Here is a 23,032-nt window from a genome sequence, read left to right on the forward strand (position 1 = left end):
CTCTGTCCCAAAAATAAATAAAAAACGTTGAAAAAAAATTAAAAAAAAAAAAAAAAAAAGAAACAATGTCGGGGTGCCTGGGTGGCTCAGTCGGTTTAATGTCCGACTTCAGCTCAGGTCATGATCTTGTGGTTCATGGGTTTGAGCCCCACATGGGGCTCTGTGCTGACAGCTCAGAGCCTGGAGCCTGCTTCAGATTCTGCGACTCCCTCTATCTCTGCTCCTCTCCCGCTTGTGCTCTGTCTCTGTCTCTCGAAAATGAATAAACGTTAAAAAATTTTTAAAAAGAAAGAAACAATGTCTCACTAAAGCTAAAATACTAAGCAATAATAAGCATATAGGTTTGGAAGAGACTTATCAGAGTTAAAGTATCATACATGCCCTGTATGTTCAAAAGAACGGTGAAGATTTTATTAACTTTAGACTGATTAAGTTCAAGATACATGTTGAACTTTTAAGGTAATCACTAAAAGAATAGCAAAAGAAGGCATAATTTCCTTTTTAAAATTTTTAAATGTTTATTTATTTTAGAAAGAGAGAGAGAGAGAATGAGTGAGAGAAGGGCAAAGAGAGAGGGAGACACAGAAACGGAAGCAGGCTTCAGGCTCTGAGCTGTCAGCACAGAGCCCAACACGGGGCTCGAACCCACAAACCATGAGATCATGACCTGAAGTCAGATGCTTAACCAACTGAGCTACCCAGGTGCCTCATAATTTCTAAATAAGTTAGGGGAGAAAAAATAAAATGCAAAAACAACCAACCAAATATTCAAACATAACCAAACCAAAGAATACAATAAAGGGGGAAGGGGAAGAAGTAATAGAACAAAAGTATTATTTTAATAAAATGGTAGAAATAAATAAAAATGTATTATAATTACACAAACTATTAAGTATGTGGAGCCATGGGAACGTCTGCATAAGACTAGCGGGAATGCTACTTTACAAATCAATGCACCAATCCAACAATTACTTTCTGAGCAGTTACTATGAGTCACGCATTTTTTTAGGAACCAGAGAAAAGGAAGTGAAAATTTTGGCAACACCTCAAGTACAGATGAAGGTAAATAAACACTTTGACCTCATCATGTTTTAGTAAATCAACTTTTAAAAAGCATATGAATGATAAGCTTGAAATTTAGAACAGAGTTATCTCTTGGGGAGAGAGAGAGGTGTATATGATCAAGAAGAAACACACAGGCAATGTCAAAAATTCTCATTCTTAGCTATGTGGTGGGTACAGGTGTGTTTGTTTTAGTATTCTTTAAGCTGTACATGCACAATATAATCATTCTGTGTATGACTGATATTTTCATGTAAAGAAATAAAAACAACTTTACAGAAGTAAAGCAAACAAAACACCTGTCACAGAAGGTAAGCAATATATGATTATTATTGGGGCGCCTGGTGGCTCAGTTGGTTGAGCATGTGACTCTTGATTTCAGCTCAGGTCATGATCCCAGGGTCATGGGATTGAGCCCTGTGGGGCTCTGCACTGAGTATGGAGCCTGCTTAAGATTCTCTCTCCCTCCCTCTGCCTCTCTGTCACTCTCCCCTACTTGTGCTCTTTCTCTAAAAATAAATAAATAAATAAAAGTATATGATTATTTTTATACTAAGTAATAATAATTACAAAATAAAATCAGCTACAATGGAAACTGACCTAGAGCTAAACTTTAGAAATTTATTCTAGATGAATATAGCATGTCAGTGAGGTAAGCTCATAAATATAAGCAGGAAATAATCTATTTCTGGTCAAAAAATAGGTTCCAAAAATTTCTTGACTAATAATGAATGTCATCTTTTAACCTTTGGCAAAAATGCAAATTTGTTAATTGGACAAATAAATGCCCTTAACTCTAATGTCTGAATGATGAATTTAAAAAAAAAATTAACTTCTTTACAATATTCATCACATACTTCCCAACCTAATACAAAGAACATCTCATTAACTGTAATCAGACACTGGGTATGCCGTTGCTCACTACAGCTTTCTTCAAATGTTACAGAAATGGCAAGAGGTAATGTAAATATCAGCGAAATGGCATCTGTATCCCAAAGCATCTTTCTTAGGTACAAAAATACAGATAGCATACAAGTACAGTAATTCTTTGTCTTCAAGCCAACTAATAAATTGTATACCTATTTGCTGTGTTTACCATGTCTACTTACAGGTTTAACATTAGGATTAAATGAGACCCACAGTACTCATAAAAATACTTAAAAAAATATGGCACTGCAAATAACTATGGTGAACTTATTTTAAAATATCTGTAAAATTACATCATCCTCAGGCAAAAAGGCAATCCATTTTTCAGGCAAGGAATTAAGAGATAAGTAGTTCTGTATTAGAAATCACTTTCCAGTATATCCTGATACAAAATCGTCTAAGTAGACTAGTAAAACATAGAGGATTTCATGAAGACAATGCCATATATGTATATGTCTTGACAGGTAATTTGTTTCAGCAAATTCTAACCTCTCGTCTTTCATAATAATTGTACTGAGTAGGCTAATTACTTAATAATCACATGGTCAGTCAATACCTTTTCCTTGTGAAATTTATTATAATAATTTCCTAGATGCTATATGTAATATATTTACAGAAGATAAAGGAAAAAGATAATTTTATTTCATTTTAAATATTTGATCACATTGGCCTTATCTGTTACTGAATCTGTCTGCAAAGTAGCAACTGAAATAGAAGGACCTATTTCAAATGGAATGATACAGATATTATTATATTATTATGCAACTAAACGAAAAAGGAAAGGTAGCTCAGCAAATATTTGGGTAGATAGGAGCTAATTTGGATTTTGGGGAAAAAAATTCTTATTAAGTAAGATACAGTTTCAAACTCTGAAAACAAAGAATGCTCTACTAAATAAAGTCACTAACATATTTTGAATAAAAACGCTGAATTTACACAGAACATGGGTTGCCATTACTGTAAAACTGCCATTTTATTTTTCCAGAAAAACAATTTGTTTAGGCTAAAAGGAGGACCAAAACCTAAAAATTCTGATTCAACAGTAAAACAACTCAAATTTCTCAGAGTCTGTATAAATTTAAATGATTTTCTTATCTCTAAGATAATTAGATTAAAAAACAGCATGTGCTAGTCATGTGGTTAATGGGGTGATGATGGGAGTTTGGAGCTGATGGCCAAGCAAGAATTCTTGAAGATGTCTTTGGTGCAAAAAGGTGATTTTATTAAAGTACGGGGACAGGACCCATGGGCAGAAAGAGCTGCACTGGGGTTGTGACGGGTAACTGTCTACCCTCAGGTTGGGAGGGGGTTAGGGACAGTGTAAGTCTCTAAGGAATTTTGGAAGCAAGGTTTCTAGGACCTTGAGGGGCTAGCTGTTGTTAGGAAAATGCTATTTATTACTGTTTAGTAAAATCTAGTCATGAGACCCTTCAGATGTACATCAGGGAGTCATATGCTTGGAGTATGATTGCCAGCATATATCTTGAGGGAGTTGAGATAAAGGAAGGTTACCAAAGGAATTTTTATATGTTAAAGTAGACTTACAGGATGGGGTGTCAGGACTAATGTTAAGCCAAGATTCCCTTTTGTCCCTAGCAAAGTGTCATCATTGAGGCAGCTGAGCTCCTAGAGGGAGGTCACTCTGTCTGGTTCAAGGACTTGTCAATGGACTGTAGGCAGTAAGGGAATTTAATTTTTCATTTGCCTTTGTTTCCCACATCACCATGGCCGGCACTTAAACTCCCTTACATCTTGATGAGGGTGATATTAGGGCTCCAGGAAACAGAGTCTATAGGTTTCTGGAGATTAGGTATGGATAAGATTGCCTTTTACTTGCAGTTTACTAATTTACCCGTAAAACTGAAGCAGATACCTATCCTGCATGACTGTGATCTCTATCAGTCAACAACTTGCTTTCTTTCCTTTCCCCAGTTCTTGGGCAGCCAGGAGTGTCTGAGGAATATCACATACATCCCACCTAGAGGGGGGGATGCTGTTAGCCTGTACTTTGCCCTCAGCTTGCCCTATGCTCCCTCATCACTAGGAAGGCTTAAATCAAATAAAAGAACAAAGGCTGCCAAGTAGTTATTAGCTGCATAACTTTCTCCTTACCCAGAGAAATGGTTAGTATTAAATACTGGATGTTCAGAAATGCATATTAAAGCAACATCATTAAAAAACAATAACTTTATTTTTTAGTCACTTATAGATTTTTTAAACCTCAAATAATCCAGCCACCAATAAAAAGAGAGTACACGTTAGCAGAAGAGAGCCAGGAGTTTGAAAATCTAAGGGAGATATCTTAAGTACTTAATAATGGGAAAGTTTTAATGAGCACAAACCAAGTGTTTAAACAGTGGTGGGTGTACTAGATACTGCTGTGAAGAAACTTTATCTCACTGTCAAAACAAAATACACATAAGATTATTCAGCACTACGATGTGATGTTAAGTGATGTAGATGTGCAAAACAAGGGAAACAACTATAATAGACACAGGGACTGGAACTGAGTTACAATTTGAACAATGGTTAAGATTTAAATTGACTACGAAAACGGCACTGGTATAGGACCATGCAAAGATGTGAATATGGGAATAAGTGCAATGTGTATTGATTGTAGCTATGCATTTCCAACTCCTCCTAAAATGTAAAAAATCCTTATCCACAAAAACTGACAGGAAAACAGAGGCTGTGGACCTTCAGCCCTAAATCCACTTTTATATTAAAAAACAAACAAAAAACATGGCACATTTTTGCTGTAAGCTCCCTGGTGACCTGACAGGAAAAGCTCTAAAATGCTTTTCTACTTTTAATTCTTCATTTTTAATCACCTTAGGTTTCTTTTACATACAATACTTTACTCTCCCCAGGACTATTTTTTGGCACCTCTAAGTACATTCTACCATCTTCTTTGTATTTAGTGAGCATCTGACTATTTTGTTGTTTAGGATTTAGTTTCCCTTTGCTTTTTAAAAGCTTAAATAATGGAGAGTTGTTTCCTTGCACTTACTGCTTTTACATACACTTTGTCATAATTTATTCCATGTTCCCTTTGATTCTACATTGTAAAACATCACATTTGTCTTACTCCTGCACAGGAGGAAACTGATTAATTTGGTGTCAATTTAGTTACCAAAGGTTTTATTTCTATTTTGTACTCCTGAGTTGGCTGCTCAACTCAAACATAAATAATTAAAACCCAAACTGCCATTCATTTAATTGCAAGTAAGTTAACTCTTCAAGAAAGTAATGGCTTTAGTTCTTTATCCTCTCAAAGAATAAGAATACTTTCTCACTGTTGTTTTATGGAAGAAAAAGGGAAATTTAAAGTATTTACCATTTCCAGTTTCTCTGCCTTAAGGCGAACAGAAGGATTTAGGGAAATCTTCTTTCCTTGTGGTCCATAATTATCAGTCCAGGCAGGGGCAATATCTAAGAGACAACAGGGTGCACGTTAATTGGAAATTTAATTGGAATAGAACTTTTCATTTGACAGAATGTGTTCTGGGTTCCTGCTGTTCAAAAATAATTCTGGCTAATCAGTTGGCAGTTTTCACTTTTGTTTTCATGATTTTTTTTTCTTTAAATCTAAAATGTATTATATAAATCAGCTTCACTTAAGCATTAAAAGATATGATATAAAAAGAATGGCCAATTACGCATTAAGTCCCATGGAAATATTAATTTAAAAGACAAACATATATCCTACCACTACCCCATCATCACCATGTCTTACTCGTTGTAAACCGAAGTCTTTTTCCTTCCAAACTAAGTAAAATCGTATTAGGAATTCAAAAAGATCGTGATACTTCTTTGACAGGCAAATGTGCTTTTGTTAGGGGAGTTCTGAAGGTACTAAGGAAAAACTCATGAATGCAAATTGTTTCAAGTTTGCACCTTAAGTATGATAGACTCAGAACTTCTGGAACCAAAAATCCTATTTCTTATTTTACAGAAGGGTTATATTTCAAGGAGCATAGATGGACTTTCAAGAATTAAATTTCATACACCTCTCACCCATCCTAACAACCTTCTCAAACTCCACTGATAATTTAGATGTGCCTTTGTCCTTGCTGCATGAGTACGAGACCAGACGCCACAAGGGACTAGACCTTGAAAAATTATTTGTTGTGTTTTTTTATTTTTTTTCAGTTTATTTATGTTGTGAGACAGAGACAGAGAGAAAGAGAGAGTGCAAGGAGGGGAGGGGCAAAGATAAAGGGAGAGAATCCCAAGCAGGCTTTGCACTGTCAGTACAGAGCCCGATGTGGGGCTAGAACTCACAAACCGTGTGATCATGACCTGAGCCAAAATCAAAGGAGTCGGACACTTAACCGACTGAGGCACCCAGGAGCCCCGAAAAATTATTTGTTTTAATATGCCAAAGTTTGTGAAACAAATTCCTATAATTCATGTCAATCCTTACATCTAAATTGTCACTATTCTAAATACACTTCTAAATGGTATTTTACTAGTTCTACATAGAAACAAGAGGAAGAGAAAAAACTTTTTGAAATGTCACATCTTTATGCAGTGTTTTAATTTTTTTAAATTTCTCAGAGCATCTGTCTCTAAGTACAAAATGATTTGCATTCTCTTTCTTAAGAACATAAGAAGCGCATATGAAAATAAATAGTCTTCCTCTAAACCTTTAACACATCCTTAACATTCTATGTAAAATCTTGAATATAGCTTATAGGTGTCAAGATCATAAAAAAAATGGTTACTGACTTTTAGTTTCAAATGGAATCAAACCTTAAGCAAGCGTGATTTTAGTATAATAGACTTCTATTATACAATTCCGATAAAAGCAGCAGTCTCTTTTGTTAACATGATACCTAATTTTTAGCTATGAGACAAAAAATAGTATATATCTATATATCTGTATCTATATTTTTTTCTCTTAAGTGAAATTCTGTGCCAAACCTATAGTGTGGCACAAAAGATCGGCATGGAGTGGTATAAAAGACCCAACAGCAGATAAGTCAAACTTTTATTTTTCATTTTTAAGGTATGGATTTGTGAGGCTTGACAATGACCTTCAGCTTGGTGCCTGACCTGCAGTTAAGGCACATGAATACTAGGTGGACCCAAGCTAACTTAATTATGATTTCAGACCAATAATCTTAATCCTGGGAGTGAATTACTCAATTCAAGTGTAAATGTGTGGAAGGGATGGGGGATGGGAGGGAGAGAGAGCAGACAGAGAGGGAAGGACAGGGACACACACAGCATCCAACCCACACTAAGACCTTCATTCTCACCTACATTCTCCTAGATCTAAGCATAAAAATTTGCTGTGTGTAACAGTGGAAATTAACAGAAGATCAGCTCTTATTCACGATTACTTTTAGCTAGGCAGTGCATTAAGTACTTCATATAGATACACTCATTAAGCTTTACTATAACCATATGACATATATGTTGCTATTCCCATTGAAAAGATGAAGAGATCAAGGCCCAAAAACATAAAGAAACTAGCCTATGATCACATAGCTAGTAGGTGACCATGTCAGGTTTCTAAACTCTTGTGACTCCCAGAGCTATTATTCTTTTTCTTTTGTTTGTTTGTTTGTTTGTTTGTTTAGAGAGTGCGAGTGAGAGAGCAAGCAAGAATCGGGGAGGGACAGAGACAGAGGAAGACAGAATCCCAAGCAGGCTCCATGCTGTCAGCACAGCTCGATCCCAAGAACTGTGAGATCATGACCTGAACCCAAATCAAGAGTCAGACACTTAACCGACTGAGCCACCCAGGTGCCCCAAAGCCATTATTCTTAAGTGTTGTCAGTATCTTTTATCAGGTTTTCTCATCTGTAAAGTAGAATAAAAGAGTCCACCTTACTGGGATTGTAAAGGTAAAATAAAAAACCATAGAAAACTATTAATGAACACTATCGAATATTGTTAATATTAACAAAGCAAAATATTTTAAAAGATTTAATGTAAAATTACACTAACCCCCCATTGAACAATATGCAATCATGGCTTAACAAAATCTCTCTTTCAGATGACCTTCCCCTAAACCTGTACCTTTGAGTCAAAACCTTAGGAGGATTTGTGCATAAATCTGGCATGCTTTGGTAATTCAGAATAGCTTGACCTGAAAAGCCTCCATAGACAGACAGCTTTCCCATTTGCCAGTGACATCTCTCAATTCTGGCCTCAAGCTCTTGATTTGCTCCTCTCTAGGGGAGTGAGGATTTTCAAAGGATGGCTTATTATTCTCTTGGATCTTCTTTTCTACTCCTCTTTTTAGGAGAAGAAAGAGAATGTTTAAGAGGGCAGGATCAAAACCATTTGGTTTGTACCATGAACCCTCCATGGATATCTTTCCCTATCACTATTTGGTTTCAGTTCTAAAACCTTAGTTTGGGAGGACTGGTTTGTGTTATGGCAAAGTTAAAGCAACGATAACATTTCTTCATGCAATAATTCTTTACTAATTTTTTTAGGAATGTCTTTAGTATGTTTTCAGCCCACTTATAAGATCATGTGTTGGTTACCTTATGGCAATAGGTAACCAAATGGCTGTGGGTTCTGAAATAAATTTATATAATAGAAAAGTTGTTAAAACCATATTCGACTAGCGTGTGGATTTTTAAAATTCTAACCAGTTTTACACTTTGCAATAATTTTGAGATGGGAACAGAGGTAGATTTGCCTCAATTAAGTTTAATTTTTGTTGAGGTTAACATTAAAACTTGTTTACATTTTTTTAATAAATACCAGCTGGCCAAAGGAATTTAGATGTGACAGTTAATGGTCTAATTTCGGAACAATCTATAATTAAGTGCTTATAACAGACAAATCACAACATAGATAAGTTACCTACAGATAATTTAGAGTTGATTTTGGTTTTTTTCCCCCCACAGAAACATTTGGCCTACGACATTTATGTGAAAGTAAAAATCTAGGACTAACTCAATGCTAATTCTACCCTAGGAAACTGTTCTAATTGCATTTTAATATTTACTTTTCATACAGCTTACTCACTCAAATGTATTTTTCATTAAATCATTTTTCTATTACAAAATATGGTATTGTCTATTTTAGTCACTGATGCAAATTTACTTCATTTTATTCATCGCTCTGGGATCCCTTTACTCTAATCAGATCTGCCTCCTAGGATCATCTGACACCCAGCTGGTCCTTAGTTCTTTACTATTGCTCATGGTACCTCTTCACTTGGGATGATCTCCTTCATCCATCGAATGATGTTTACCACTTCTTTCAAGATCTGGATGATGTGTGATTTTTGCTAAGAAATTTCTGCATGTTGTGACAAACCCTTTACTATGTACTAGTTTTGGGGGGTGGCAGGAGGATGCAGAATTGAATTAAAGGATGGGAGCTTTTGCTTCTGCTCTAAAAACATGCCCTGGAATATTATCTGAGCTACACCTTAGTCTGTGGGTTCTGTAATATTAGTAACAGCAAACTTTACTGAGCATATGCTATGTGCCAATTACAGTGCTAAGTGCCTGATGTGCATGATTTCACACAGGAGTATTAACTCGTAAAGACCCACTAGGCGACTATTTCAAAGTCACACAGCTGATAATTTAGGAGCAAAGACATGAACGTCTGGGTTTGACATTTGCATTCAGAGCCTGTGCCTTCCCTACACCACGCTCAGGCCATTTCTCTCCTCAATCCACTTCCTTCATGTCTTTGCACTGTTTGTGACAAAACAGTATGTTCCTCTGAGCATGAAGACCACTCACATCCTGCTCCAGTTAACAAAGAACACTGCAAACAGCAGTTATTCAATAAAATAGACACATACGTATATATGTTCTAATCTGAATAATGAAAGTTTTTTTTTTTTAACTCCATGTTTTATTTCACCATAGACTATTAAATAGTTCATGGAAAATATCCTAATTCCTTCATAATTCCTACTGAACTATGTTTTCTACATACAGGACATACTCAGTAAATGCTTCTTGAATTAATAAAAGACTGAAAGGCATTGAGTAGTTCAATTACTTTCTTTTTTTGTTTGTTTGTTTTAATGTTTATTTTATTTTAGAGAGAGAGACAGAGCGTGAGCAGGGGAGGGTAAGAGAGAGAGACACACACAGAATCCCAAGCAGTTTCCAGGCTCTGAGCTGTCAGCACAGAGATAGACGTGGGGCTCAAACTCATAAGCCGTGAGATCATGACCTGAGCTGAAGTCAGATGCTTAACCGACTGAGCCACCCAGGTGCCCCTCAATTACTTTCAAAATTAAAAACATGTTATATAAATGTATCCTCACCATCGTTTGTTTTTTTCATTTATCTTTTTTTTTCTCACATGAGAAAAAACAATACATCCAGAGAATAGAAATTAATTACATTAAGGGGATAATACTAATAAAGTTTCTAAGAGTCAACAGACTCCACCCAGTAAAAAGGCATATAATTTATGGCTAAAGACTGCTGCCGACCCACTGGTAAATACTGCTCCAAATCAGAGGAAACCACTATGGAATCCGCTTTAAGTTTCTGTTAAGTGTGATGCCTGTGTGCTGTGGTCTGAATGTTTGTGTCCTCCCCACATTCACATGTTGAAACCCTAACCCTCAAAGATGATGGCATTAGGAGATGGGGCCTTAGGTCATAAGGGAGGAACTCATGAATGGGATTAGTGTTCTTATAAAAGAGATCCCACAGGCTTTCCTACTCCCTCCCCACATGAGGACATGAAGGTAAGCCTGCAACCTGAAGAAGGCTCTTACCGGGACCCTGCCAACACCATAATCCTGGACTTCAAGCCCCCAGAACTGTTAGAAATAAATGTCTGTTGTTGATAAGCCACCCAGTCTGTGGTATTTTGTTACAGTAGCCCAAGTGGACTATCATACTATATAATTTATACTAACTTGTCCTTATTTTACAATTTTGATCTAGATTAATGCCATTAAAAATTAAAATATACAGGTAACAGTTTGCATTATAATTCAAACATATGTAATTAAAATTTCCTTTCTATAAGCATGGCTTTTTGATTGTTGTTGTAGTACTTAATTTTTGGAGATAATTTAAAAGGAAGGCTTTTTTTTCTTGATATCTCAGCCACTAACAGATACTTTACAGTTTGATAAAAATTCTTTTCTTATGTAGGTTACACAGTTAATACTTTATTGTTTTAAAAAGTCAGTAAATCATTTTATGGTAATCATAAGCAATAATATTCAATTCATAACATTGATGTTCTTTCTAACTTACATCTATAATAATCTCTCCTTAAAAAAACATATTTCTTAAGCTATGCTCCTATCTATAATATCTCTTAAAGGTGGGTTTAATAAACCCCATCAGTATTTCACTAAAAGGACAAGGCAGCCTAATCTTGATTTAAAGGCGAGTTTACATTATTTGGTTTCAACAGTCCATTGGTTATTACAGCTTCACAGACACCGTTATGATAATGCATCTTAAAATTTCAACTCTTTGTTAAGGAAAATTTCTAATAAAAATCATAATCTAACAAGGACCACTGCACAATACATTCATTTTACTCTTTTATTCATTGAAGGAAAAAAGGCATAATGCACCCTTCTTTAAAGTCTATTAAGTCACATTATGTACTCCTCGTTGAGAAAGAGTAATTGAAAGAAATAACAGTAAAGAGGAATTAAATGTGCATTTACCTGTATTAGACATATCCGTAGGGCTGTTTTCTGAAGAAGTAATTGGAGTCTGTTCTGTTTTCTTGTATCCAGTTTTTATCTATGAAAGAAAAGGAAGAATATAAAATGTCATTTTCTAAAGTAGGTCAAAGACCAGACTAGAAGCTCACGTTAACATAAAAAGAATGGTTTATAAGATTAAAGCTGTGGTCCAAAAAATATGAAATCTCTAAAATTTTGGTATATTTATCTTCAAGCAAAGCATTTCAGAATTAAAGGTAACAACTGCTTTCAGTTCTATGCTGTCCAAGGGCAACAAAACATAAGGCCATGTACCTTATCTTTGGAAAGGTATTATAACCCCAAATAAAAAAAAGTAGAAGAGGCTGACAGATAATCTTACACTCTGCATCTTATTAGCAGGCACTTGAAACTGAAATTACCTTTGATGAATTTTATTCCATTGATTGAAAGCCTACCTGAGTTTCCTATTTTGTTCTATAGCTAACATGGAATTTAAGAGTATATGCTCTATTTGTTTTAACTTTGATTTGTTAGGGCACTGCAGCAATTAGTAATTAACTGCTGATTTTGATGTAGAAACTCCTCCTTCTGTGTGATTCTACTGGGGTGAACTAGGTATTAGCATACACCCGTGAGGGAACCATATCCACCTACACTGGGTAATCAGGATTACTGTCTCACTGTGCAGGAGAATAAGCTGAGAACAAAAAGGTAGACTGCCTGTCTTCAGTCAAGCAGAAAATAAGAATAACAAGAAACCATTAGACACTTTCTGAAAATAAATATGACATGCCTAACACAGTTTTGAGTGCTATCTAGGCATATCTTTGCAAGGCCCTCCCTGATCTTGACTTTCTGAACCAAAGACACACTGACTTGAAAAACTGTATTATTGACACAGCACAGCATAAAATTCTTAAGCAGGAAAAAAAGAAAAGGTCTTTCAAGTAAATACCAAAATGTTAATAAACTGCATTGCCAAAATTATAATTCTATGTGTATGTAACAAACGTAAAAATATACAGACCGGATAAATATATAGAGAAATGTAAGATTACCTGATTTCTCCTAAAAGAAGATAAAATGGTATCTGTAGTTTGGGGAGTAGATGAGGTCTTTGGAATTAGTATTTCAGGGGGAGAAGGAAGAAGGCTAAATGTTGAGGCTTGTGGTCCATATTCTCCTGAAGCTTGTAAAAGGGATGTACAAGATGGATTTTCTAGATGACTGCCATCCGATTTTTGTCTTATGAAGGCTATCTCCCAAGCAGATTCTGACCTAGCATTAAAAAGCAATAACTTTATGGATAGGTTATGGATATGGTACAATTGAATTTTAAGATAATGTTTCAAATATTATGAAAATATACTTCTTTTAGGGTCTAAAGTATTTAAGTCTCTTAAATTACTATTTTTGAGAAGACATGTTAAAAAACTCATTCTACTTTATGGATAGGAGAGTTACCTTAACTTGGCTCTAGTAATTATGCTTTTTGCTTCTTCAAAGGATACACCAATCATAGATTCCCTGTTTATTGAGACAAGTTGATCTCCTGGCTTCAAACGTCCATCCTAACGAAAAAAGTAATATATATAAAGAAACTAATAATGATGGTTTAAAAAAAAAACAAAACTGATGTAACCAAACCAGAGAAAAATTTTAGTCAACAGTCTCTTTTAAAAAAAGAGTGAAAAGAAAATACTGGACAAAGAACCTCAATAGCAAAAAGTTTTTAGCTAGTTTGCCTACATGTGGATGAAATGGAATGGTTCGTGCATACACAGGCTAAATTTGCACATTAAGAATCCTGAAGACATACATGAATACATATATGCCTAGATTAAGACACAGACTGCCTGGCACACCAGGAAAAGACCTGTTTTAAAAGCTTGGTACTACGTATGAGACAGATACAGCTCTGACTCTGTGATAAAGGAAATAATTCTAGAATATTTCAGAGTGCAAGACTCATTCACTTTAGTTTCTAAGCATTCCTGCATCTCTCATCCCACCAAATTGGTAAGATTCATTCCATAGTAAGATTAAAAAAAATTTTTTTTTAATGTTTCTTTATTTTTGAGAGTGACAGACAGAGCATGGGTGGGGGAAGGGCAGAGAGAGAGAGGGAGACACGGAATCCCAAACAGGCTCCAGGCTGTGAGCTGTCAGCACAGAGCCTGATGCAGGGCTCGAACCCATGGACTGGGAGATAATGACCTGAGCCCAAGTCAGACGTTTAGCCAACTGAGCCATCCAGGCACCCCTCCGCAGTAAGATTTCTAAAAATTCAGTCAAGGATCTTAGTTAGATTGATCCTACCCATATTTCAGCTCTTTACTAGATCCGTCATAACTCCTGTGATGCAGGTCTAGCTGGTTGTATATCCAGCTTTACTCATGTCCTACTAAGGATGACCACTTCTAACCGGCTGCCTTGCATTGTCTGCTAAGACCCAGCTCTGGCTATAACTAGCCTAACTGGATAAGAACAGAGCCTACTGATGACAAGATTTCATTTAATTTAATTTAAGTTTCTCAGTCTTTACCTGTCCTTTTCCTTAATTCAAACTGGAAAAGAAGAATGAGCTCTTTTCATTTTCAGCTCCTAAGACATGTCTCAATTATTCTCAAAGATAGAAGGCAATATTTCTGTAATGAGGGAAGAAGCTTATATGGTTAAAAGAGCTAGATTTTCACCCTAATGGCATTTAATTAAGTTCTACAAATTCAAGGAAATATCTCCCTTCAAAGTCTTATCTACGATATATTCTAAGATATATTCCTTGGAAAACTAACTGATCTTCAATCTGAACTTCATTATATATAATAATGGTAATCTATAGTTACTTCACTACTAAATAACAATAGCTATTTTTTTTGTTTTGTTTTTTAAAAAGATATTTAGTGAGGCACCTGGGTGGCTCAGTCAGTTGAGCGTCTGACTTCAGATCAGGTCATGATCTTGCAATCTGTGAGTTCGAGCCCCTCATCGGGCTCTGTGCCAATAGCTCGGAGCCTGGAGCCTGCTTTGGATTCTGTGTCTCCCTCTCTCTCTGCCCCTCCCCTGTTTGCGCTCGCTCTCTCTCTCTCTCTCTCTGAAATAAACATTAAACAAAATTAAAAAAAAAAGATACCAAGTGCTACCTCTTACACTGAATACTAAGTACATAGGAAAATAAATAAATATAAAATATTTATCAAAAAATTTTATGGAAATGTCATTTCAAATACTATGTAAAAGACACTATAACCTAAATGCATGACTCTACAACTCTTCTAAATTCTGAACATTACTCAAAAAATTAAACTCAAAAAATTAAACTCAAAAAAATAAAAACAATTTGATTTTAAAATACATAAAATTTGAAAATTTCAATTTTATAAATATAACTAGCAAAGTCAGAGAACACAACACAAGTGATATATTGCCAAGTGATTTTTCCCCCCTTCTATTGACAAATGTATGAGGAGTAAAACACAATAGTAATGCTGGAAAAGACAAAGCAAAGTACCTACCAGAAGGATACTACATATTCAGTAAAACAAAAGAGCTTGTTTTATAAGATTTTATAAACACAGTTCTGTAGTTGCCTGGGCCCAAACCTTATTACACAGTTTGGTTACATATGCATGTAAATCAACTCTATCCAGACATACTTAGACATTTATGTACATTAGCTTATAATTTAATATGCTAAATTTTTGTTTTAGAACAGCTATCTACCCAGGGTTAAGATGAAACAGTAACAAACAAGAAAAACAACCTTTCTGCCACAGGCAAAAAGATAAGGCTAATAATGGGGGAGAATAAACAAAATTCTAGAGTGCTTATTTCCAGGAGGAAGGGTGGGGAATGTGATCAGGGAACGGACACAGGAAGCCTGAGTAGTACCTCAAATTTTCTACTTCTTAAGTCTAAGTAACTCTAAAGTGAACTCTAAGCAGATTCATAGGTGTTCATTCTATTTTTATGCTCCATTTATGTGTCAAATGTCACATCATCAAAAAGGAAAGAAATTCTCCATCCCCCCCAAATAAAAAGGAGCTCATAATATCTGCCCCAACAATGTGTTTAGCTAGCTGAATTATGTTTTGGTTTTATATTCCAGTTCTATATTGGAAGTAAGGGTCAAATAGAGAAATTTTTAATCTAATTTCAAAATAAATTAATAAGTAAGTGAAATTAAATAAATGTCATTATTAAATCCAGCCCTAGGCCATTTGGAATCTACAAAACAGCTCTTTATTGGAATCAGTTCAGTAAGGTAGATTACAACTAACATTTAATGGCTATACTACTATTGACTTGTATCACAAAGCCTGGCAACAATTTAGGGAGAGAAAAGGGGAAAACGAAGACAGAAGAAAGGTCTGTTTCACTGGAGCAAAGCTTTCAAGGACACTAACAAGGAGGGGTATCTGGGTGGCTCAGTCGGTTAAGCGTCTGACTTCGGCTCAGGTCACCATCTCACGGTTCGTGAGTTCGAGCCCCACGTCGGGCTCTGCACTGACAGCTCGGAGCCTGGAGTCTGCTTCGGATTCTATGTCTCCCTCTCTCTCTCTCTCTGTCCCTCCCCTGCTCACGCTCTGTCTGTCTCTCTCTCTCTCTCTCAAAAATAAAAAAACATTAAAAAAAATTAAAGGACACTGACAAGGAAAAAAAAGGATTTTTTAGAATCAGGGTGGCAGACAGTACATACTGTCAGATGGCAGTTCTTCCATTTGGGCAGGGGCCTTCAGACACAGTGGACAGAAGAGGAAAGAGCAGGAGGTATGGCAGCCGGATAGACCCGAATGCTAATTTGAGCTCTACAACTTGCTAGCTAGATGTTCATAAACAATAGAGAGAGAGAGAGTGAAAGAGGGGAAGGGGGCTGGGAGAGGCACAAGAGCTAATCCACAAAAAACATAGATCTGAATTAAAAATTGTTGGAGGGAGCTCCCGTATCCACGTATCTTATATAGACCACAGCTGGCTGTCAGGGTTGCAGAGGAAAAGGCTACTGAAAACACATAGGTGGGGGCACCTGGGTGGCTCAGTTGGTTAAGTGTCTGCTCAGGTCATGATCTCATGGTTCGTGAGTTTGAGCCCTGCATTGGGCTCTCTGCTGTCAGCACAGGGCCTGCTTCATATCCTCTGCCCCCCGCCCCTGCCCCTCCCCTGTTAGTGTGCTCTCGCATTCTCTCTCTCAAAGAAATAAAAATCAACATTAAAAAAAAACAGGTAGGCAACAGGATTTCAGCAGACCTGCTATCTTCCACATTTTCCTCTCAGACTGTACACTATTAACAGTACAGAGGGAAAAGCTCCCATGAACACAATTTAATGTATCTTATATTAAAGCACACTGAGGTACCGAAGTAGCATTTTCCATCAGGACAAGAGTCAGAAAAGGGAGGAAGAATAATGCCCTCTAACTGCAGCTTTTGGTGTTTATATATATTTTTTTCCTTTACTAAAAAGTATTTACAGCGTTTTTTTTTTTTCTTTGCCTCCTAGAATAAGATCTTAGCTGATCATGTGAATTTCTGAACCTGTTTAAAAGTCAGAACCTGCAAACTAAAACACAGCTATTTCCGTAAAAGTCTGGCATTCAAAACCAGTGAATCTTGCCCCAGTTGGATTAATGTATATGTGAAGATACTAACTTCGGGGACATGCTGAGGCCTCTTCCACACTGTCTGGGTTCTGATTCAGCAGTTACTGAGCAACTGCATAAGGCGCCAGGCAAGGCGCCAAGCACTTTCACATGCCCACCTTCAGGGTCTGCATTCTTTTGCATTGACATTTACAAAGATGTTGAAGTCATAACATATCCCTGACCATTTAGACACTTCTATTAAAAACCACCAGCACTGTTCATTTACAATAACCATTATATAGTTTTCTAAATAACATGTTATCATGTTATCAGAAACCATCTATACAGCCTGACTCTGATTTAACTAACTCTTGATTCCTGAATACTAAGGAAGGCTCCTGCAAGACTTCCCGTTCTTTTCCCATTACTTTCAGAAACTGTCAACTTCTTTTACTGCCAGTTACTAATATGAATTTAGGCAAGACGCTTAATCTCTATGAGATTCCATTTTCTTAGCTGTAAAGTGGAGATAAATACCTGTCACACAAGGTTGCTATTAGTAATTAAGTAACATAGATGAAATTCTAGCACACTGTAGGTGTCAAATAAAGGTGAGTTGAATCAGAATTCCATGCCTGTTGTAATTTTCGCATTGATAGCAAATTTAATCCTATTTACTCCTCAAATTAAGAACCTTTAAAGGCTGCCCATGGGTAGGAAAAGTTGAAATTCCTTACCTTCCCAGACTCAGCACAACAAACTACCTACAATCTACTTTCTCCAGCCTCACCACCCATCTTCCCTCCTCAGCATACAAATTCTTCAATCTATTCTCAGAAAATGTTGTTCACACCACCTACCCCACCACTTCTCCACCTGATGAACTGGCACTTAAACTTCACCGCCAAGTACAAACATTTGCTCTGAGATAAGTTTGCCCCAATCGCCTGGAATTACTTATCTGTTCCTCTCTCCCCAAAAGCACTTTTACTTATCTCAGTAATTACACTTACTTTGTGCTGTCCCTATTTGTCCACATAGCTTTTTCTCTCCTATTAGAGCACATTAATCCAGCGACTTCCAAACTAGCAGCCCTGATTTTTTTCAGTTGGCCAGAACCATGTCCTTTTCATGGTTGTTTTCCCCAGCCAGGTACACAATAAGCCCACAATAAATTAATCAGGGCCAGAAAACAGTCTGAGAAAATTAAGGTGGCTCAGACAGTAGTAATAATGGCAAAAGAGAAAAGAATGACTTGTAAAGTGAACCCTCTTGGGTTGCTACTTCCTTAGCTTCCACTGATGGGACTGGCTTCTAGACACTATGTCATCCAGAGGCCTTGGTCTGAGTTCCATGGTTAGGATCAGCACATTCTGAAAAAAGACTTCCTCTGAAAGATAAATATGTCCTACTTCGATCCTCTGTGAACAATGACTTAACCATTAGTATCTACATCTGTGCGATCGCTGTCTTTACCTACAGGATTTGACTTAAAAAAAAAAAAAAAAGGTCCTGAATTTATCAAATTTAAGATGACATTGACTGTAAGATGGCCATTATTTTACACAGCATTAAGAGAAGAAAATGCTGCCAATTACACTATGAAATTGATTGTAAGACTCATCTCATAGAGCTTATATGTATGTGCTTTAATATAGGTCTTAGAATCAGTTAAATGATATATGAAATGTAGTATCAGGTTTGAAGAAAAGCTTTTGATCACTGCCTGCTTTCCTTACACTATTAGAAAAACAAAGAAGCAAAAACATGTGAAAACTTCAAAGAAAGTTTGTGTCCAGAATATAACACAAAGGACAAGGGAAGAAGGGGACTTGGTATGGAGCCAGATGGTGGCAGGGGAATGGGGAACAGGCAGAAACATGACAGAATGACTAAGGGATCATTCATTCATAAATATTAACTGAGCAATTAGTTTATGCCAGGCATCACTTTGGGGACTAAGGATATTATTGTGAATAAAACCAGATAGAATCCTCCCACCTAGGAAACATACTGTCTTGTGGTTCAGACAGAGTTGATAAAATAAGTACAGATATGGATGTGTGTTTACAAACTGAGATCGGTGATATCTCAGGAAAGAAACGGGATCTAGGAGCACATATAGGAAAAAAGACCTGGCCTAAACTGGAGGGCACCGAGAACACATTCCTTAGGAATTAGTCTTTGAATAGATATTTGGAAGTCATGGCGGCGGCAGCATGGGTGTGTTCTGAGTCAGAGGGTATAGCATATGAGAAAGAACTTCAGGAAACTGAAAAAATACCGCTCTGGAAGCATAAAGATGGAAAGCCAGAGAAATAGAGGGCAGAAGTCACGTGATACAGGCAACTGAATATTAGTAAGATAGGCTGGGGAGGAAATAGGCATGGTTTATAAAAGCAGACAAAGCTATTGTGAGATCTGATTAAAAGCTATGTGCTGGTAGTGGAGATCAAGAAGACTGATGGGCTCAAGTGATATTTAGAGAGTAAAAAAGTCAACAGCATGTGCTGATAAAACTGGGGATGAATGTTAAGGGAGAGGAAGTAGTTAGGCTGCCGTTAGGTTTTCTAACTTGGTACAACTGGAAGGTGTCATTCATCAAGTTTGGGAACAGAGGAAGAAGCTCTCTTTGGGAAGAGATGGCCAGATGAGGGTATGGTGTGACTATCATGAGTCTTGCCTCAACTACAGTGAGTTTGAGATGCCTTAAGGAGATCCAAGTGGAAATGCTGACCAAGCAATTGGACATGTGAGTATGAAGCTCAAAGGAGTATCTCAGCCAGAAAAAGGTCTAAGATTGAACACTAAAGACTCCAGACTGATATGGAACTGGCTGGTGGGGTGAAAAGGGCCTTAGAGTTCTCATATTTCCTCAGTACCTAGTACATCTAATCTCATCCTATAGGCTGTCTCTAACACTTTGAGCTGGAAGAATCTTTCCTTCTATTGCAACGGAAAAATTGTCAAGATGCCCCAAGTTTGAATATGTTTTTCAAAGAAACATGGTATTTTGGTTACGGAACCAGTACTGTATTTTGTATTTCCCAGTAGGAAAACATTCATGCATGTGTAAGGGGGTGGGGGTGAGGGTTCAGGCAGCTGTGATAAATTAAAGATTTCTTCTGAGTTCCAATAGCCCTCTAACATATGAAGTTTGGGAATATAAATGCAATATAATCCATCTATAAGCTTGGGGATTACCTATACTGTAATTCTCAAACAACAGAATATTATAATTAGAGCAAGTGAAAGCACTCATATGCATTTAAAAATATGAAGGTGCTCAGTTCAGCAACTTAATAAGGATAATCTTATGAGCCTGTGTTTCCTATTGTATGAATGCATCTACTATGCAGAAATTTTGCACAGATTAGAAATTTATTAACATGCCTAACAGTATTTGGAACACAGTAAATGCTATTATTAATAAAAACATTTAAAAATAAAACTGCACCAATTTGTATTTGCAGAATAAATATGCATGTAACTCTCCATCTTGAGGAAGTATACAGAAATGAGTGTGAGCATTGCAAGTGTATTTATTCTTCTCTGTCTCCACCTTTCTCTGTTTTGGCTGTTTTCTTCCTTTGGACTTGACCAGATACTGTCAAGAAACATTAATAACTCTGTGCTGCTCTCTAGTGGTAAATATAGAATATAGTCCATTAAATGACTACTTTTTGATAGCCTTCCAAACAATGAAATTCTAAGAAAAACCAGTAAGAGAAAGTATTTAATTTCCCAGTCTGCTACCACTGATAGCAGATTAAGTGTCACTCAGCATGTTATCACTTTATTATTTTAACTATAAATATGTTTCATTGGAATAAAAAAGCACAAACTGATACGTATCATAATAGCAAATTTTTATCACTTGTTAGATACCATGATCTATTATTACATTGTATGAAGTGTGGTCTAAGAAATAACTTGGCTATAGTGAACACACACACACACACACACACACACACACACACACGTCCCTCAACTAAAGCAGTCATAAACACCTCAATTCTTACAAGACTAATTTTATTTTTTGTTTGAATTTGTTAAACACTTTAGTATTTAAGTAAACTTTATTTGGTTAATAATTTAAATTCAATAGCTAAAAGTCTGTATTATTATATATCCTAAATTTATTATATAACACTTACAACATGGTAAGTGTATCCTATTATCTCAACAAGCTTGAAACAATTGAAATCATTTCTACTAATTTCGAAATTATTGGCGAAACTAATTTTTTTTTCCTAACAAGGGGAATAAAAATCCAGTTGCCTAGATAAACTACTTGCTAAACAAATGTTTGGGGTGAGGGTGGAGGTAAGGGCAGGACTATTTATTGAATCAAAATAACTAACAGAACAACAATATGAATAAACTTAATGTTAAAAGGATCCTTTCTCATGCTCTATAGCTTGCTGTTAATACAATTATTTTATGAAATTCTTTATATCCTATATCTCTCCGAAAAGGACTGCAGGCAATTTTCAACAAAAGACAGATAGAATTACATTAGTAAAACAGATATGGCAAATGAAATTCAGGAGGAATGAAAATGAAAATATAGTAACTAGTTTGTTAACTAAGTTGTTGATATTGTACTTCAAATGTGGATCTGAGCTTTCTAGCAACCAGAGCAAAAAGGAAATCATGATTTATATATTTCTTATAAGAAAGAGGGGAGTAAGGCTTTCTAATTTGTAAAAAAAGAAAAAAAAGATATTTTCTGGTCTTATATCTAAATCTAATTTCTCATGCGGGCAACTAATGCGTGATATAAATAACAAACTAAACAAGAATTACTGCAAATTCAGAGATGAGCAGAATTTATATGCTGAGTTTGTATATTTTGCATTTAGGAGAGGCTAAATATGAAGGTACTTCCAGTTTAAGTGATCTGACTTAATCCAAATTCAGCAGTGGAGAGATAACATGCCTTCAAATACAATTTCTCAAAATCAGACTTTGGATAAGAGTTAAATAGTATATTATTAAAAATATATAACCTTTAGTTAAGAGTTTGAAGTCTGGGGGCACCTGGGTGGCTCACTTGGTTACGTGTCTGACTTCAGCTCATGATCTCACCGTTTGTGAGTTGGAGCCCCGTGTTGGGGTCTGTGCTGATAGCTCAGAGCCTGGAGCCTGCTTTAGATTCTGTGTCTCCCTCTCTCTGCTCCTCCCCTGCTCGCAGACTCTCTCTCTCTCTCTCTCTCAAAAATAAATAAACATTAAAAAAAAAAAAAGATTCTGAAATCTGTTATTTTCCGATTTATTTCATGTTTACTTCCTATTTATTTGTTAGGTTAAAGCTCCTTGAAGGTAAAGGCCTATCTTCCAGTTCTTACAAGATCTTTCACTGAGAAATAGTCACCGGGGACATTCAATTAATACTAAAAACTTACTGATGTAGTAGGAAAACAAACCTCACCACTAGTAGGTTTGGTTTTTGGTGAAGTATTATTTTTATTTTAATTTTTACCTTGTAACAGTCTCCTCCAGGAATAATTTCCTGAATATATACCAAGGGACCTTCATTCCGGTTAATTCCTCCAAGGATCTTCAGACCAAGGCCCGTTTCCTTGGTAACTGTAATCATCTGAAAGGCAGGATCCCTAAGATAAAGTAAATTAGCACTCACAGGTTAGCCTAGAGGATCTATGCCCACTTTTTCTTCAAACTACTTGTTAAATCAAATTCTTAGATCTAGATAACCCCATATACTCAGTACATACCAGTAACGACATTTAGAAAAGTATGATGACAGGAAAATAATCAAATGGATTCTGTTATCTGTAGTATTTTTTTTCTATAAAAAC

At 36.2% G+C, this 23,032-nt stretch overlaps 1 protein-coding gene across 3 annotated transcripts in view; it reads right to left on the reverse strand.

Annotated features, from left to right (window-relative positions):
- The window catches only part of STXBP4 (syntaxin binding protein 4), a 166,212-nt gene that overhangs the window by 124,804 nt on the left and 18,376 nt on the right, over positions 1-23,032 (reverse strand). For 2 of the 3 annotated variants that reach the window (XM_030295827.1, XM_030295826.1), the window contains 5 exons: positions 22,696-22,828; positions 13,094-13,200; positions 12,688-12,907; positions 11,627-11,705; positions 5,327-5,421 (listed from right to left, as the gene is read on the reverse strand). In XM_030295827.1, coding sequence (XP_030151687.1) covers positions 5,327-5,421; positions 11,627-11,705; positions 12,688-12,907; positions 13,094-13,200; positions 22,696-22,828 — 634 coding nt within the window. The remainder of the gene's footprint in view (positions 1-5,326; positions 5,422-11,626; positions 11,706-12,687; positions 12,908-13,093; positions 13,201-22,695; positions 22,829-23,032) is intronic. The other variant, XM_030295828.1, reaches the window with a different exon arrangement.

Source organism: Lynx canadensis, chromosome E1 (assembly GCF_007474595.2).
Source record: "Lynx canadensis isolate LIC74 chromosome E1, mLynCan4.pri.v2, whole genome shotgun sequence".
Lineage (NCBI taxonomy): Eukaryota > Metazoa > Chordata > Mammalia > Carnivora > Felidae > Lynx > Lynx canadensis.